Source organism: Crinia signifera, chromosome 1 (genome assembly GCF_055691185.1).
Source record: "Crinia signifera chromosome 1, ASM5569118v1, whole genome shotgun sequence".
In the NCBI taxonomy this organism is placed as follows: domain Eukaryota; kingdom Metazoa; phylum Chordata; class Amphibia; order Anura; family Myobatrachidae; genus Crinia; species Crinia signifera.
The window spans coordinates 326,759,088-326,779,405 of record NC_139217.1 but is presented as its reverse complement, the minus strand read 5'-3'; the positions used below and the strand labels follow the sequence as shown (position 1 = coordinate 326,779,405).

At 42.1% G+C, this 20,318-nt stretch overlaps 1 protein-coding gene across 3 annotated transcripts in view; it reads left to right on the top strand.

Annotated features, from left to right (window-relative positions):
• The window catches only part of CDH24 (cadherin 24), a 71,841-nt gene that overhangs the window by 20,522 nt on the left and 31,001 nt on the right, over window positions 1-20,318 (top strand). For all 3 annotated transcript variants that reach the window (XM_083189107.1, XM_083189116.1, XM_083189126.1), the window contains one exon: window positions 12,862-13,156. In XM_083189107.1, the coding sequence (XP_083045233.1) occupies window positions 12,862-13,156 (295 nt within the window). The remainder of the gene's footprint in view (window positions 1-12,861; window positions 13,157-20,318) is intronic.

The following is a 20,318-nucleotide window of genomic DNA, read 5'->3' as shown; positions in this document are numbered from 1 at the left end:
TATGATAGGATAGCACCAACTTCTTCAAAAGACGCATCGACCTCAAGAAAAAATGGTCTGGTTGATGTCTGGCTGTAGAAGAATGGGTGCCGAATGAAAGCCTGTTTTAGCTGAAGGAAGGCAGGTGTAGCTTCAGGAGACCAGTGAGATGGAACTGCCCCTTTATGAGTGAGTGCGGTGAGAGTGCGGCTATGAAAGAGAAATTGCGACTGAATTGTTGGTAATAATTGTAAAACCCTAGGAATCTTTGTGTTCCTTAGAGGGTGGTGGGAGCGGTTCAGTCCAGGATGGCTTTAACATTCATGAGATTCATCTCTATGCCTGTACTGGAGAGGATATGTCCTAGAAAGGGAATCGTTGGCACCTCAAACACACATTTCTTCAGCTTACAGTATAGATGATTCTTGCAAAGGCGAGTTCTTTTTCATGTTCCTCAAACCATTCCTGAACAATTTGTTTTGCTGTGTGACAGGGCACATTATCCTGCTGCCATCACAGAATACCAAGGGTGTTCTTTGTCTACAACAATGATTAGGTGGGTAGTATGTAACACAGATTAATTCCACTACCCACAGTTTACCATTAGAACATTGCCCCAACTAGCTTGCCCTCTTCCCATTATGCATCCTGGTGCCAATTCTTCTCAAGGTAAATAACGCATAGACTCCCGGACAATCACATAATGTAAAGGAAAAATGTGATTCATCGGACTGGGCCACCTTCTTCCATTGCTCCAGTTCATATGCTCATGTGCCCACTGTAGAAGCTTTCAGTGTTACACTGGGGTCAGCATGGGTGCACTGATGGATCTGTGGCTGTGTGGCCCATACACAGTTTGTGTTTTCACATCTTTGTATCATAGCCAGCATTCACTTTTCAGCAATTTGTGCTGCATTAGCTTTTCTGTGGGATTGGACTAGATATGCTAGCCTTCGCTCTCCCTATGCATATCAATTGAACCTGGTTCTGCTTCACTGATTGTCCTTACTTGGATCACTATTGGTAGGCAATATTAACTGCTCACTGGGAACACCCCACAAGAACTGCCATTTCAGAGATGCTATGTGACATCACAATTTGGTCCTTGTCAAAGTTGCTCACATTCTTAAGTTTGCCCATTTCTGCCTCCAAAACATCACCTGCATGAACTGACTGTCCACTTGCTGCCTAATATATCCCACCCCTTGACAGGTGCCATTTTAAACAGATCTTGATGCAGTTTTCCCTACCTTATAGAGAATTTGCCATGGAAAACGTTGGTGAATAAAACATTAATGTATGACTAAAGGGAGCTGAGCAGTTAGGATATTAGTAAGATAAGAATGATAGTACAACACAAATATCAAAGAAAACTCTTTCAAGATTTACTCACGCTGTTACCTGGTCCCTGAGAAATTACACTCTATTTTTCCAACAACTCCAGACCTCTGCTGGCGGAATTGTGGGAACAAGGGCACCTTTATGCATATTTTGTGGGAATGCCCTCTGATTTCTGCATATTGGGATGAGGTACTATCCCTGGTTGGCAGTGTGATCAACTTCACATACCATAAAGACTCGATATACATTTTACTGTGCAAACCATTGAGTGGGCTACCTAAACCCCAGGATAAACTTTGTCTCCATGTTTTTAATGCAGCTAAACTCCTCATTGCTACACAGTGGAAACAACCTTCTGCTTCTCCGATGCCAGCTTTAATAAATAAAATATGGTCCTTAGCATCAATGGAATATATTACTGCTCTTCTCCACGACAGAGTGGCCAAGTATCACGGTGTCTGGGGTCCGTGGTTCTCTCATTTCCATAGACAACTCCCCGGTGTGGTATGATTTAATTACTCCTCTTAGTAGTGCCTATCTGTAACCAATATTATTCTGGTACTATCTTTATTTTTCTACTAAATTTGTGACTCGGTAGTTGTTAATCACAATCCCCCCCCCCCCCTCCCCTTTTTACTGTTTACTAAAAAAAATGCACCAATGGATACGGTTATAAGTTTGATCTTTATTTTCATGACTATGCATACAGAAATATATCGGTTTTGTACTCTTTTATTGTTATGTCAACATACACGCATACTGCATCGCAATGTTTTCATTGTCAAACTTTCCTATGGTGTATATAAATAAAGAGATTTAAAAAAAAAAAAGAATGATAGTACAATTCATACAATGGCCAAGAGTGGTACTGCAGTAGTTGTGTTCTCATATATCCTCCACCTATGTCCCTATCATCATCTCTACTTAATTCTCATCATTCATCTTTCATGAGTTGTCAGCAATATAGGCAAATAAATCTTTCCCTTGAGTGCCTAATCCCCCTTCCAATGAGTGCCTTTGCCTCCTACCTCCCTATGTGCAACTACCATCTCTCCTTACCAAATGTACCTTTGACTATCATCCCTATGAATGCCCATGAACGCTGCCTCCCTAATTGTGCCTCCGACCCCCCCCCCACCACCACCACCATTCCTCTGCCCCCTACCTTCCCTTGTGTGCGTATGATCTCCCCTCCCCATACGTGCCTCTGACCTCCCCCAAGTATTCCTATGACCCCCCCAGTCCATTTGCTCCCCATTTACTCATGTGCTCCCTCTCCCTGGGCCAGATGTACTAAGCTTGAACAGTGATAAAATGGAGAGTGATAAAACACCAGCCAGTCAGCTACTAACTGCCATGTCACAGGCTGTGTTTGAAAAATGACAGGTAGGAGCTGATTGGTTGGTGATTTCTCACTCTCCATTTTAACACTTTGTACATCTCACTCTCTATCTGTAACTCTGCCTCAGCTACCATCTTTATTGTGCCTTTGCCCTCTCCCCAAGGCTGGCTGCTGGTTAGAAGTAGCATGGAGATCTATGACATAAGGGAGCAGATCAGTGATGATTTTAGTGAAGCAAGAACAAAAAAAAAATGAAGGCGCCTGAAGAAGAGGATATGTTGTATGTGTAATGTATTGGTGTCATAAGTGGTGTCATCATGAGATACTTAGGGAACATGGATTCTGCTTCACACCAAATAAATAAAATGGTGGAGATGCTTTTTGGTATTTTGGAAATCACTCCTTCATTTCATGCACACGTGCTGCAAGTAGCTGAGGCTCATAAGACTGCTAGGCTGTTGTATGCACAAATGAACATGTCATTGCAGACACAGAATGATGACAAGTTGATGCAGTATGCTTTGCCGAAACTGACACCGGTCAGCATTCAAAAGGATCAGCAAATGTGCTTAATGGTTGATTTAAATGCCTAAATGGATTTAGATGGGTTATGAACATTTAAGCTGTAGATTTTGTATCACATAGAAGTTACATCTGCTGAAATATCCCAGCTATTTTATGACTGAAACTGGGTACGCACTGGGCAATATACGGTTAGTGATATGCACAATACCCATATCATTAACGGCACATCGCTACCATTGGACAGTTTGTACACTCCAAATAATTAAAGATGCATGCTCCTAAAAGAGATAGATGTATAAAGCAGTGACAAGGCAGGAGAAGTGATAAAGTGCCTGGTATTTTTATCACCAGCCAATCAATTGCAGGTGGGGCAGATGTAACAGTGTGCAGAGAGAGTAAGATTTGTGTGAGTTATTTTGTTTCTGTGCAGGGTAAATACTGGCTGCATTATTTTTACACTGCAATTTAGATTTTAGTTTCAACACAGCCCACCCAAATTTACCTCTCTCTACAAATGCTACATCTGCCCCACCTGCAGTGCACATGGTTTTGCCCATTTTGGGAACAAATTTGTACTGCGATCAGATCTGAATAAGGGCCCTACCCCCAAAGACTGTTCATTCTTAAGTCTTTAATTCTCAAACTGGTTATAAAGAGTTAAACAAATCTTTAATTTTATGCTGAAGAAGGTGGTAGCTCAGGAGAAAATGACACACTCTTGCCATACTTATGTGAGCACACACTGAGCGATATGTCAGATTCAGCGATATGTCCAATTGGTCCATATTGGAAATGTGTTTGCTGATATGCACACTCCCACAGTCGCTAGTGATGTCACCAGGTTTACTCAAACCTGACAATATCGCTAGCGTCATGTAGTGTGCTAATCAAAGAAGAACATGATCGCTCTATTCTTTGTGCCATATTTGTTATATTTAACCTGACATTTATCATATATATCGTCTAGAATACTGTTCTGTGTGCCCTATGGTGCTTTGAGATACTTGCAGGGGTGCAACGGTTTGATGGTCCAGTTCCAAATCAAATTATTTATGGTCAATGGAAAAGGCAACCCCAGTGTTGCTGGCCATCATTCATAACATATGTGGACAAACAGAAGCAAATCCTGTCCCTCACCACATAATTAATTCTAGGGATGACAGATAAACACAATTAACTTAATTTGACCTTTTGCAGTCCAAATTTAAACCACTCTGGTTTAAATGTTTAAATCAATTGTCATTTTATTTAAATTAAAAAACGGTCTACATTGAATGCTGAACAATGTTAATGTTCTTAATTTAAAGTCGCTCACCAAGGGATCTGCTACTAGCGCTAGGGCTGTTGAGCCTGACTAGATGTTGGACTTGAAAGGGTTAATATTTTTTTCCAGAAATTCTCAATAAGAAATGTTTACCATAGGGGGTGCCATGATCTTTTTTGATGCCTAGGGTGCCGTGATTTAAAAAAGTTTGGGAACCACTGGACAAGTGTGCGTGCAGAGTAAAAATAAACACAGCAACATGTTTGCAAGTATATTTCAGTGAGTGGTTCTTGACACTGGGGTGAGTTGTACTGTAACAACCTATAGCCAAGACCCTGGTATTCCAATAGGTCAGCCCATTATAATCTTTGGATTCAGTATTCATTTTCTTATACTTTAGCTTCTATAAAGCTGCATACGCACTGGGCCTGATTCTGGTTGACCCCATTAGCTGCTAAAATTGCAGCTTACCAAGTGCCACAGAGCCCGCCCTGCCAAAAATCTGCCCTCCCCCACCACTGATTCTACTCAGTACCATGGAAGGGGATGATTTCTCCTGCCTTTGCAAATAAAAGTCAGTCTCAACTCAAAATGCTCTGTTCCTGGACCTCCCTCTTAAGCTATATACACACGGTGAGATTTTGTGTTTGATTATGACTATATAGTAAAATCGAATCGAAAATCCAATGGGCATTGGACGGTTTTTAGCCTCATTTGATGCCGCTTCGAACCGGTGCTTGCTCCCGCTTAGTGTCAATCAAACAGTGAAATAGACTGTGCAAACAATACTATATAGTACAGATCTGTACTATATAGTCCAAATGGAATGCGCTTTGCTTGCCATTTGATTTGATACAGATTCAATCCCAATCGGATCGCAAACAATATCGCACCGTGTGTACATGTAGTATTAATGTAAAATTGCCATCACCTGTTTTGAACAGGTTAATTGACAAGAAAGGTATTTCACCACAGGTGATGGCAATCATAAATTAAAAGTGAAGTCCAACCGCAGAGCATTGTGTACCTCCTGGAGAGGGTCATGTTGGGAGGAATGTCTTAAGTGCCATTTCTCTTGATTACTTCATTACTATATTTCTAATTTACATCTGGCACATAGATTTGCTAATGGTTGGCTATTGGCCCTTCTTTTGCTTGTGTGTGTGTGTGTGTGTGTGTGTGTGTGTGTGTGTGTGTGTGTGTGTGTGTGTGATCTGCTATGTAAATACTGAAAATGTACAGTTCTATATAATTTTTATGTTAAATGATAAACTGGCAATAGTAAATTGCTGCCATATGTGCCTAACTAGTAATATAGATTGTCCACTTTAGAGAGCAGTGGAAAGGGCTGCAAGTAAATAAATAAATCATTGCTCTGCTGCCATTCCTTATTGCGGCATACTGAAATCTGTATAAACACTTTGTCTGGGATGTCTGTACTAAGGAAAGAGACACGTCTAGAAACAGAAAAAGGCTAAAATTCTGGACCTGGTAGAGCGTGTTATTGCTAAGAGATCACTCTCACCTGGAGCACTTGGTGTAAATCTGCCACCAAGGCTTGTTTAACCCTGTATGACAGTCAAACATCAAGTTTGCAGGTTTCTAAAGTTAACCTATTGTTTCATTTTGTTAACGATATAATTGTGCATTTCGTTCAGTGTGTACACAACGCATACCTCCCAACATGACCCATTCCCGGAGGGGCACAATGATCGGCTCCTGGACTTCCCTCTTAATTTATGATTACCATCACCTGCTTTGAACAGGTTAAGTGATAAGAAAGGTGTTTCACCACAGGTGATGGTAATCATAAATTAGGAGGGACGTCCAGAAACAGAGCAATATGTCCCTCCTAGAGAGGATCATGTTGGGAGGTATGCTTATAGTCCCCCCTTATGCCAGCCACACATCAGAACGATATTGTTCCAACCAGCCAACTTTTGGCTGGTTGAATGATAATGTTTCTAGTGTGTGGGAGCAAATGATTATCAGCCGTTTGTAACCACATGGCCAAAAACGTTGAAAAACGTCACCAAACGGTCGTTCCAACTAGCTGGGAAAAATCAAACCTGTTTGATTTTTCCCAGCTGATCGTCCTGATGTGTGGGGAAACACTCTCCCAACTGGCCGATAAGTAGGTGGATACTGACCAACAGTGTCCACCTACTTTACCTCTGCAGCCTCCAGCCGGGTCCAGGTGAGCCTGCCCTGCCCCTCACCACCACCATCCGTCCAGCTGTCGGATTGGGTGGCTGTGCCAGGGAAGCTGCCGGGTGATGGGGAACAATGTCTAGGTCTCCCCCACCCAGAATGCCGGCCGCTGCTGGGGACGGGCTCAGCTAATCTTCCCCCCAGGTTCCTGCTGGGGGAGAAGCCCCAGGTGCAACTGGAGGGTGCGGGCAGGCTTCGAGCACCATGTCCCAGCAATAGGTGCAGCGGCTGCAAGGAGAGGTGCCCAGGCGCAAGTTCCTTTAGCTGTGGGGGAAGGGGTAGAGCGGCTGGGGATACCGGGGGTGTGGAAGGTGGTACTGGGGCTCTATCGTGTGCTGGAAGCTGCGGAGACTCTCCCAGGACACGGCGCTCACACAAGCCTGCCAGCGCCCTCCAGTTGCACCTGGGGCTTCTCCCCCAGCAGGCACTTTGCAGTAGCGCACGCAGGGGGGGGTTTCTGAGTACCCAGAAACCTCCCCAGAAGTCTAAGGGCCCTAGGCTGAAAGCTGAGGGTCCCCTTTTTCCAGGGTTACAAGAATATTAAAAATCGGCCCTTGGAAACTGGAGATATATGACTTCAAAGCAGTGGTCCCCATCCAAGCCTCTTAATTTCAGGTTCTTTCTGACTTAGAGTTTGATGGACACTAGTAGCTTGTCTCTACTTTTCCCAGAACCAGAGATATTAGCCTTCCAGCAGCTGGTTACTGCTCCAGCTCCACACACCTGGTGTGTAGCTTTATATACTCGTTGGTGGATTGCTCTGCCTCCTGAACTCTGATCCCCTAGCCCCCAATACCATTTGGTAGGTGGGATTCTCTAGTTTTTAATTCCATTAAAATCTAAGAAATCTATTTCCGGGAACTGGAGATATCTGCAGTCAAGCAAGCTGTCCTCCCACCAGAAAATGATGAATAATAAGCCCACTCCACTATACATATATATTCTGCATATTAAACATCCTCTACCACCCTGGAAGTTATGTATCAGGGCCCATTCATTCAGCCCAATTCCCCCTTCTCCCACCCCATCTCCCACCATCTGTGCAGTAAAGGGGTAATTAGTGATCCAGGCCCTACATGCTGAGTGTTTGATATACTGTTTGATATTACTGATCCAGGCCCTACATGCTGAGTGTTTGATATAATACCCCCTACCACCCGCGGGACATCAAAGCTTTCCCCACCCCTACCTACCGCTGGAGGATCGGTAGGGGCCCCAATACATTGCTATGCCCAGAGGTCTACACTGCTGTTGACACCCCTGTATGTGTATATATATATATTTTTTATTTTTTATTATTATTTATATACATTTGGTCTATCTATAATACTTTAACTGACCCGGCATATACTGGGTCACCTAAGTGTCCATCTCCGTGCTTTGTTCTGCCCCTCTGGAAACTCCCTTCTGAAAATCCTGCGTTTGCCCCTGCTTTGGGTGAAGATTTGCTGAGCCTGGCACCCCCTCCCCCACAGCATCATCCATCCTGTGTGATCCCCCTCTGGCTGCATCATCATGCATCATGATCCCTCTCCCCCCACCCTCCCACAACATCATCACCAGTCCCCCTGCGCAATCCCCTGGCAGCATCATCACCAGTCCCCCCGGGAAGCATCATCCATCCCCAGTCACCACCCCCCCCCCCCCCGCATCATCCATCCCCAGTCCCCTCTGCCCCCCCACCACTACATCATCCCCAGTCCCCCCTGCACTATCCCTCCTTTGGCAGCATCATCCTGTTCCCTGTGTCCCGACCCCCCCCCCCCCAGCATCATCCATCCCCAGCCCACCCCCCCCCCCGCAGCATCATCCCCAGTCACCCCTGCAGGATTCCCCCGCGGCAGCATCATCCAGCTGCCCCAGGACCAGCTGATGGACGGATGGAGACCTACCTACGGGGTCAGGATTGGTAAGTATATGTATGAAAGGGCTCTGTATGTAATATAGTTTTATTTTTCTGGTGTCAGTGTGTTTTTATTTAACTATTGGTTCTGCTGTGGAACTAAGAGTCCCAGCAAGCCCATTAATTGGCCGCATGGACTCATAGTAACACAGCAGAACCCAATGGTTTTGTCTATCTTGGGGGGGGGGGCACGCCATTTTTTAAAAATGTATTATTTCTTTTTCTCTCTTTTTTTTACACTGTAGGCTGCCGATACGAATTTGTATTTAAAATGCAAATTCATATCAGTAAGAATACGAATTCATATGAAATAGGAGAAAATACGAATCAGTCATTTGTAAATTCCACTCCGGAATAAGAATTTGTAAATGACATACGACGGCGATGTCAGTTGTATTCATTCATATTCAGAATACGAATACAAATTTTTGTATTCGAATTCTTAGTATTTTGCCCACAAGTCCTTGATTTACAGGCTCTGTATTCTGTAATATGGAACTACATACTCCATTATGGAGCAGTTCACTGTAGCACCTCCGAACACAGTGATCAATAATAAAAAAAAAATATTAAAAGAGAAAAATACAAATAATGAAAGGCTTTTAGCTACAGTGAGATTACCATTACCTAACATTCACAATTGCAACAATGTTTCCACAAATGATACATAGTTAAGTGCTGAATTTTCAAGGTATCAATAAACAAACACAATGTTCTCTTGTGTGTTGAAGGCTGGTGTAAAAAAGCAGACTGCCCTGTTTCAGCATTAAGGCCCATACACACTAGAAGATATTGGCAAAAAAAGGTTTCTGACCGATATTGAGGCCAATGTCTTCTAGTGTGTATGCCTAATCTTGTTAACGATGCGTGCCCCCGCGCACCATTAAGGATATTGATGTCGGCCAAACCTGAAGCTCAATCAGCCAATATCTTTCATGTCTTTCAGCGTGAGACGGCAGCAGCAGCACAGCCGTGCACTGATGTCGGTGCTCCACACAGTTGTAGTGTGAGCTCCGGCTATTGGCCACCGATGATTTCATACGTTTTTTTCCCCTGCCCACCAATGTGTTAATAGTTTGTTCTCCCCACTCCCCGCCAATGTTTTAGCATGCATGCTTCATTGGCCACCTGCCCACCAATGTAGCATGCACCCCCTGCCCACCAATGTAGCATGCATACACCCAGTAATGTATAGCCTACAGGTACATCTGTGTGTGTAAAATAAATAAAACATTACACTGTCATTTACCATGTTAACAATAATTTTAAAAAAATAAACAAAAAAATCAATACAGGTACCATGTCAAGCTTTTATTTGTGGATCTACAAGAACAAACTTTCCTAGGCAGGCCAACCATGTTTGGAACTGTAGTTAACCCCCCAAAAAAACAATTGTTTGGAAGAAAGGCTCCAGTAAACAGACATTTTAAAAACAATGTTCAAAACAGGCAGACACTGCCGCCCACTTCTGTGACCTCAGAATGTGGACAGAAGTTGGCTGGACTAAAAAAAAAAAATACGTTTGCTGGTTAGAAGAAAAGTTGGTTAGGTGTATGGAGAACTGTTTTAGTTGGACAGATAAGTGGGATGGTTGAAGTTTGAAGGGTTGGAAAAAAGTTGGTCTGAAGTTGGTCTGATGTGTGGCCAGCATTAGCCGCAGTATGATTAACCTGCTGCAGCATTTGAGGCACAGCAACGGACATTGTGCTATGAAATGGGCTTCTGTTGCCCCCCATTTGTACGAGTGCCGAGAAAAGTGGAGTTTCGTCTGAGGCTTACTCAGCAACCGATGGTCACTATAGTGTTGCATCTTATGTGCCAGGAGCATTCTGTAGTATGGCCCTCATTAATGATCCACTCCCTCATCTGTACATGCACAGATGATGGCGGGGTCATTAACGACCCGTGGGAGCGCACATTGGCTGTCAGGCAAAGCATAGACACTGGGCGATATATAAACAATATCGCTCAGAAGTGCCAAAATGAGTGTCATCGCTCATTATATTGCCTAGTGCAGTGGTTCCAAACTGTGTGCCATGGCACCCTGGGATGGCTAAGAGCACTTGCAGTGGGGCCTTGGGTTGGTAGCCCAGGACCAATTCAAATTATTTATGGTCAATGTAATATTCCAAACCAGTGCTATTGGCTGCCAATCATAAAATATGTAGACGAACAGAAGCAAATATTGTTCCTCACCCCATTATTACACAAAAGAGTGAAAATAAACTAAATTTACTTAATGTAATATTAATTTCTAACTTTGTCAATAAGAAACTTTTGGTCTAGGGGTGTCTCAAAGAGATGATTCTGATACTCTAGGGTGCCATCAGTCAAAAAGGTTTGGGAACAACTGGCCTAGTGTGTAAGGGGCTTAAGTTGCTCGTGATGGAAACTGTAAAACATTGCTTAATAAATACATTTTTTGTTACATGTCATGGCTATTTCTACACACATGTAACAGTACTGACTAATTATATCTCTAGGGTATCCCAAAGTGATCAATGATTTTGTGCACTTCTAGGCTTACAGACTAATGATTTAGGTAAATATAGGGTTAAGGTTGTAGCTAACACAGGTGCAAGGAGTGCAGCTGCTATGGGGCCCAAAGCTGAGAGGGGCCCACATGGTTATATACATTTTTCATTGTTGGGTGGTACATAGGGACTCTTACAAACTTTTGCCTTGTTGCCTACATTGTGGTGTGGTATAAAGTGAACTGGAGGGCATTATGAAGTTACATAATATGAACAAGGGCACTGTAATGTGGCACAATATCAAGAGGGGCACTCTAGTGTGGCATAATATGTGGTGGGACACTGTAGTGTCGAACAATATGAAGTAGAGGCACCATAATGTGGCATGATATGAACTGGGACACTAGTGTGGCACAATATGAAGTGGAGGCACTTTAGTGTGGTTCAATATGAACAGAGGACACTTTAGTGTAGCACAATATGAAGGAGAAGTACAGTATGACATAATGTGAATTGGATATATTGTGTTGCATAATGTGTACTGGCATCCATATAATATGACAGGGCACTACTCTGTAAATAAACAACAATAAAAATAATGATAAAATACATTTTCTCTTTCTTTGCGGTGGCCACTGATCAATTAATCAATCATAACATGTCACACATGACTGTACATATAACTTATATATATATATATTAGGTCTATAAATCTTCACTTGATACTAATGTGTCAAATCGACATTTAAGATAAAGGTCTTGATAATTTAAAATGAAACTATATTATAATTTGTTTCCAATTGGTAATGTGGTGGTGTGGTGTGCAGTGAAGTAGTGCAGTCTGTATGGGCCGCTGGTATCCGCTGGTCACCACGGCAAGTCATTATTCACTGACTTACTGTGGACCAATAATATATGTGCGGCTTACACATGGTTCATATATTACCAATTGGAAATAAATGATAATACAGTTTCATTTTAAACTATCAAGACTTTTATCTTAAGTGTCAATTTGATACATTAGTATCAAGTGAAGATTTATAGACCTAATATATATACTGTAGAAGTTATTTGTACAGTCATATGTGACATGTTATGATTGATTGATTGATTAATTGATCGGTAGCCACCGCAACAAAGAGAATATATATTTTATCAGTATTTTTATTGTTGTTTATTTAATAAATAATCTGTACATTATTATTGGTGCATGTCATTCAGTTCAGAGTGCAACCTTTCCAAAAAACTCAGCGCGGCGCTTCCATACATTTTTATAGTCTTAAGCTGACTCTGTTTTCACCCTAGGTTACATAACAGAGCCAAAACGATTGGGAGTGGAGACATCAGCACGCCAGAAGGCTGCAGCTTTTTATTTATATATTTTTTATCTAAATGCATAGATCTATAGTTAAACATTTTTATTACAATAAGCGCCTAATAATTTGGTTAGTTTTATATTCTGATACAGATGAAGCAGGTCTAGTTGTTGCGGGGGCTGGCGATAGAATCACCAGCCCCCGGTAGCCGCCAGGCCCTGTCATCCGTCAGAAGGTGGTGCGCGCGCATGAGATTCACGTGTGCCCCGTTCCGACGGAGCTCCCTGCTGCCGTCCACCGCATCCCCTCCACCCTCGCCGGATTAAGTGTCAAGTCAGTTTTTTGCAGAACACCGGCAAGATTCCGCACATGTTCAGTGTATTTTAGTATTGAACATCTAAGTGTAAGTCCTGTTGGGTATATTCTGTCAGATATGGTGTGTGTAACAAAGTCTGAAGTTGTTCTTGCTCTCACGACTTTAAATATCTGCAATTATGTTTTCCCAGCTACACACAGATGCAGATCGCGGAGAAGGACGAGCCAAGTACGTCCTGACTGGAGAAGGAGCTGGTTCTGTGTTTGTCATTGATGATAAAACTGGGAATATCCATGTCACAAAGTCCCTGGATCGGGAAGAAAAGGAGGAGTATGTGCTATTGGCACAGGCTGTGGACAAACTTACTCTTCGACCGCTTGAACCCCCCTCCCAATTCATCATCAAGGTGCAGGACATTAATGACAACCCCCCTGTTTTCCTGCACCCTCCCTACAGGGCCTCTGTGCCGGAGATGTCCAACGTAGGTGAGGGGGGAACTGAGGTTTTTGTATTTAGGGATAATTTAACTACTGGGTACACAGAGGGTCCGAAATACCTGTCTTTTTATTGCTGAAAAATCATTAATAGACAGCCGTCATACCGAGGTGAGAGTCCCATGGCGCTTAGCCAACCACATCATCTGCACACAAATCCAAGAAAACTGATAATAATCCAATTAGCCCAGTATAAACTGCTTAATTATAATCATTACAACAACCTGGGTATACAACTTTTATAGTAGTAGCAATTTTGGTTACAATCATCAAAGTTTATGACACAACAATCTTTTAGATTTGTAATGCTGGGTATATTCTGTCTGCCAGACCAACAGACCTTATATCTGTCAGCTGGAAACCATCAGATATTGTGGCCGCACACTATGAGATACATCACAGTGTATGGCAGCACAATATCTGGGTTCCTCCCCTTGGGAAGAGATATTTCCCTTTCTCCCCTGACATGGAACAGATAAAATGCTGAGCAATTAGCGGCAGCAGTGCATGCAGTAGCCGTGCTGTCGAATAATGATCAGATCAGTCGGGCCTGCTGGGAAATTTCATTGCTGATCGATCATGGTTACAAACTATGCGATTATCATCCAAAATCACAGAGAATCTGTGGATAGGGCCAATAGTCACATAATATATGCCTGGCTTTATGCTTTATTATACAATTATCTGGCTGATCTATTGGCCCCTTATTTGTAAAATGGATCACGACCGACCACAATTTATCAGACATGTCCTCCATGTCGAAAGGTCTGATCATTTGTGAAGTGCTAACTAGTCACAGTTTGCAGTGTCTGTGCTGCCCCACGCACCCAAACACCAGTCATTTCTCATGTTTCTTCACTGGGGAAATACAGGGACATGTCTACCTCCTGAGGGAGGTAGACAAATATTGTATAAAAGACAAACAAACAATAAATCAGTCCCAAGGTGCAGTCACTCTTCTTCTGACGAGTCCTAAAAGTGGGGATCACCACTCAATCCCAACTACGGTAGAATCTTGGAAAAATTTGGACAAGGGGCGATGAAGTTCAAATTTTTCCAAGACAAATATTGTATGTCCATATCTCACATTGTATGATCACAATATATGCTGGTTTCAAGATGTCAGATAAAATGTCAGACACTCTGACAGACATTTTGTATTACAATCAGGGCCAACTCTTCCATTAGGTAGCTGCTTAAAGGCACCAGGACCTTAAGGGGCAGTTCACTGAGCATTCCCGTGAACAAATGAAGGCTGTCTCTGACATCCTTATTAAACATAAGGTGCCCACACATGGTTAGAAGTTATGAACAATCCAAACTCTTACAAAAGTTCCCTTGAAATCCAGAACACTCCTGGCCAAACCAATATCATGCCCACACATAGAACGATTGAGTAAACAGTGAGAGGATTAGATGGATCGTTTAACAACTGCAAATCATATACACATCATTGCCACATCGTTCATCATGCCTACACACGGAACAATGTGTGCCAAATCATGCATGACAGGTCGTTCATCTTCTGCACGTTGAAGGGATCAGCAAGCTAGATGAACTACCAGCGGGTACATGTATTGGATCATTATCATGCTCACATGCGGAAAGTTTTTAAAGGATTGGTCTTTGCAATTGGTTGAAAATGGCCATATTGTTTAAAATCTCTTACCGTGTGGGCAGGTTTAATGCTTGTGACAGCTGTATCTGCAGCACCATTTTCCAGGGTGTGAACTGTAAAAATGATTTATCTCTGTGTCATAGCCTGTGGTAATGTTAGTTTTTTGTACTGTATATGGATTGGAGGAGTGGATTGAGAAATTAGGGGTGGTAATGTGAAGTTGTTCTAGGGTGCCTAGAAACCTTGCATCAGCCTTAATTACGATACATACCCAGCATTCGATAAAGCATACCTCCAACTGTCCCTGTTTCACAGGACAGTCTTCATCTGCACAGTGTCTATTCATAGGAGTCAATGGGACTGGGGGCATGGACATCAGCTCCAAGAGCACTGGGTATCCCCGCATAGTGTTACTCAGGGTCATGAGATTCCCACTTTTACAGAGGCCATGCACCTTTTCAGCAGCGAAAGTCACAATTTGTTCATTCGGAATGTTAGGAGGTAAGCATACTTGCCTTTCCTCCCAAAACGTCCGGGAAGCACCTAAAACTCAGGTGGCCCTCCCAGCCCCCCCAGGTAAGGTGGGCAAGCCTCCCACATGCTCACGGACACCCAACCCTTGAATACACTCCTTTGAGGCTCAAACACCAGCAATCATGTAGGAGACAGGGCTACAAATAAAATGGTGCAAATCACTTATTTTTGCATCAGTTTAGCCCTGCCTCCTTGTTCACCCGCAAATTGTGGCATGTGCCTTTGATCCCAGCCCCTCGAAGTGCAGATGAGCATATACTTCATGGGCTTCTCCTGAAGTAGGGAAGTATGGAGGTATGGATCAAGTGTTGTGTATGTACATCTATAACATGTCCGACTCCTAACATGTAACCAAGCTGATTACCACCAATTTAGCTATGCACATTAAGACAATATTTTACATTGAGAAAATAGTGGATTTCATAGATTTCTCAAGAATCTGTATGTTTATGTGAGAAATAAGAGAAGTCATGTAAGAGGCCTAAACCAAATGTAGTTCAGTATACATATACAACTTTACCATGGCAGATAGCTTTGCAGTGCAAGATGGGTGCACTGAAGAATGGTAGCTATGAAGATAGGCAGAGGGAAGAAGTTGGACATTGTACAGGCGTTCCCAGTGAACTGAGGAGATGTACAATACTCTGTTTTACAAAGCAATACAGAAACGAGTTATCATTATGCGGAGTAAGATTGTTGTAATGAGAAAAGAGTGGAGAGGGTTTCATTCAGCCGTGTTCTCCCTATGCATGGATATCTCAGTCAGGAGGAAAGCTACACCAGACTAGACTAACAATAGCAGCATTTCTCATGGTATATTGAAAGAGGAGCAGTGCCAAGATACATTCGTAATCACTAGAGAAAAAGATATATCACACCAACCAAGTGTGGCTCCTGTTTTTTTTAAAGAACCCTCCCTATGTGAAGAGGAATAAGAGGCTTCTTCTGGCCTTAACTCAGGTCTCACAGCACAAGATATACTGGACTTTTGGTGTGACTCTGAGGTAGGCCAAGAGTAAGACGCCTGACATACTATATCCCACTAACACAATCCCAACCCCTATGGGTACTCTCATCTCCAACCAAGTACAGATAGCATTTAACCCTGCACTGTATTCAATACAACAAGGTACTTGCGCTACTAACTGGAGAAAGCAGATACCCCATTTTCTCTAAACTCTGACACTCTGTTCATACAGAAACAATATTGCCGAACGCTCACTGACTCTCAGAGAACCAGGATGGATGAGAGATTCAGCAGCAGCTTCCGCAATCTTTTCAACTATGAGTGTCACTTTTTCCTGTACGCATATCTATATCTGACACCCCCTTTCCTAGCGGTTACCTTCGCAACAAAATACCAAGCCACGGTTCTGTATCTTTAACTGTCATAAAAGCAGCAATTGCAAAAATTATAAATTTATAATACATATTTATTTAGCAACACTGCTTATGTCATATTTGAAAATATCCGGACTGCACCAGAGTAGAACAATTTCTTCCTGGTTTTACAAACTGTGAATTATATTTTGCTATCCAACTTCCTTACCACAAAAGATAGGCACAGTAAACCTTGACTCAGACACAGGCTGACATTCAAATATAAGCCGTTACTGTCTGATCACTGTGTTCTCCTATCAGACAACCAGTGTGGTCCATAATAACAGTTGAATACAAATTTATTCCATAAAATTATTATTACTCAACTGTTTACTTTCAATGTTTAATGTTGTTTGTCTGTCTGTCTGACAAAATTATTTTATTAGAACCATTAAAAGTTACATTTTATTTAAAAAAAACCTTGACACATATTTTGACAATTTAAAAGAGTGCCCCCGAACAAAAGAGAGTACTTTTCCTTCTTTATTCTCGATACATGACTCTTACTCTCAGGGGAGCACCGCCACGTCACCATACATCAATTATTTGGGTGCTTGACCAATAATCACTGTGGTAATTACTTTTCTGAACTCGATGAGAGATAAAACCTTATCCAAAACGTTCCAGTGTCGCTTGTACTCAGGTACCATCTCCTCCCAGATCCCCTTTTCCTACCCCTCTCCCATCTAAATATTGTAGGCCAATAATAGTAATAATAATAATAATAATAATAATAATAATATGTTACAGCAGTATGGTTTCCACTCTCTGACTGGCAATGTGAGTCTATGGCAGTTGTCCCTTGCTGGCTTGCTTTTAGAGGTCTAAATGATAGCAGTTGTCTGTCCAAATTCTGACAGATCGGGCCAAATCGGATGTGTTTGACATCCCATCGGGTCCGATTCGTTGTCCCATGTGCATCAGACCAGAGTCTGAGGTTGGACTCAGTGAACGGGGTCACATTTAATACATTGTATGTGAAAGGACCGCGTGCAATGCTCAAGGGGGGTTGGATGGCCATACACTGCTGTGAGATATCGCAGAAGTATATGGCCCCCTTTAGGATGTCTCCTTAGCATGCAGGAGGTTAAGAAAGTAAGAATCTTATTGTGTTCTGGGCAGATCACAAAGGTGCCTCATTCACGACTACACAACGACGTCATATAGATGCGCTTCATAAATTACCACTAGGCATATCCATACATTGCAAATACTTATGGTAAAAGCAAAAAAACTTACCATTTTTCACTATGTGGATGTGTTTTAGGGCATTTGCCTCCTCTTATTTATCAACAGTATAAAACATTCAGTATGGAAAGAAAACAGGACAAAGGGGAAGTCATTTGATTTTAAGTTGCAGATAACTGGCAATATCAGTATACTGGAATACTAAAGCTGAAGAAACCGTGTTGGAGAAATAACGAGTGATATAGGAGTACAGTTATTGAATGTAATACCTTACAATTGAATAATGGACAATAGTGATTACCATCTACCATATGATGTGGGGTATAGACAGTGGTGTCTAAAATCAGAGCCAGGGGCATAGCCAGAACTTTATAGACCCCTTAGCAATATTTTGAAGAAGCTCCTGTCCTAATGCTTCTAAAAATATAACTCTCTGCAGCATTACATTACTCCAATTCATATTGTGCCACATTACAATGTCCCAATTCATATTATGTAACATAGGGGCAGATGTATTAAGCCTTAACAAGAGATAAATGCAAGGGTGATAAAGAGAGATAAACATCCAGCCAATCACCTGCCAACTGCCATGTTACAGCCTGTGTTTGAAAATGTCAGTAAGCAGGTGATTGGCTGGACGTTTATCTCTCTTTATCACCCTTGCATTTATCTCTTGCTAAGGCTTAATACATCTACCCCATAATGCCCCACAGTTCAATTATACCACATTAGAATGAGCAGGTCTTGGGGCATGCCTATATATATATATATATATATATATATATATATATATACAGTATATATATATATATTGCAGGCCCCAATTCAAATGTTTGTAAGGGCCCCTGTGCACCACCCAATTGTGAAAAATGTATATGACACTTTTAACTTTAACACGGAAGGTGGGCACCTCTCAGCTTTATGCCCTTTAGTAGCTGTACTCTCTGCACCTTTGGTAGCTATGCCCTTTTACAACTACACCTTCAATTTACTTTTGATAAACTCACATACTGTATATAAACCAAAGACAAGCAGATGTTCAGTTTATTGCTATACCTTTAGCTTCAGCGCTGATGAAAGTTTAACAATAAACTGTAACGTGTTTAGCTTTGTCACACTTTAATCTCTTGAGTGCTGCCTTTTTTAACTATGTTGTTATTGTGTTAAGGAAGGAGTGAAGGAAACCTGGGGTGAAATATAATAGGGTGAGAGAATCAGAAAATCACACAGCCATAATCATCATGAATGGCTGCCAGGCTGTGTGTGGTATAGCAATTGCTAATGTGATACTACAGTACTGTAACACACACAGCCGGGCATACATATAGAATCTATAAATATAGATTATATAAGCAATCAAATGAAATTCTTGGGCTAATGGACAGATTCATATGCATGCCCGGCTGTGTCTCGGCAGCGCGACTGTCCATTACCCCCAGGAATTTCATATTTACCCCATTTGGGGTAATTTACCCCTGTTCCCTGACCACTGGTATATATACTGTATATTCTCCATCTCTCTCTCTTTCTGGGCCAGATTCTCTAAGCTTCAAAAGTGATAAAATAGAGAGTGATAAACAGCCAGCCAATCAGCTCCTGCCTGACATTTTTCAAACACAGTCTGTGACATGGCAGGTAGGAGCTGTTTGGCTGGCTGTTTATAAATCTCCATTTTATCACTTTTGAAGCTTAGAGAATCTGGCCCCTCTCTCTCTCTCTCTCTCTCTCTCTCTCTCTCTCTCTCTCTCTCTCTCTCTCTTTCTCTCTGTCTCTCTCTTCTATACATTCAGAAAATGAATGTATAGAAGTTTCCCAGCAGTGACACTCCTTAGTAGTGGCGGCTCCTGCCTTTAGACCTAAGTGGGGCTGCAATTGCCTTTGTACTGCTCATTACAAATGGAACACAACATACAGATAAGCTACTTTAAATCACCTTAAACTATGAAATAAAATAACCTTAATTGTGATTGCTCTGTACCAGTGTTTTTGTGCATATACTGTAAACAAATGATGTATAACCCATATGCACACAAACACAGGTACAGAGCAAAATACACACTTTGAATAACTTTAATATTAATGACAGAAATGTATACTATTAAAGATCTGCACACAAATAATAGTTTGAATAAATATTATTCACAGAGACTCAAATATTATAAAAATAAAATAAACTTCCATGCACCTCTCTGTGCAATGCATACCTTCCTTCAGCTGCATCACACTGACTCACTGAAGTCTGGGCATGCTCTCTGCAGAGGATTTCCTTCTGCTGGGCTGCACAGGCAGCAGCCCATGAAAGCACTGTAGCTCTGGTAATGTGCACAGAATGGCTTCCTGCTGGAAAGATATTGCTGTCATGGCTCCATGTATTGGCAGCCCAAGTGGGGGAGGAGTTTTCAGTCCTCTGTATGATGGGCAGTAGCAGCTTCC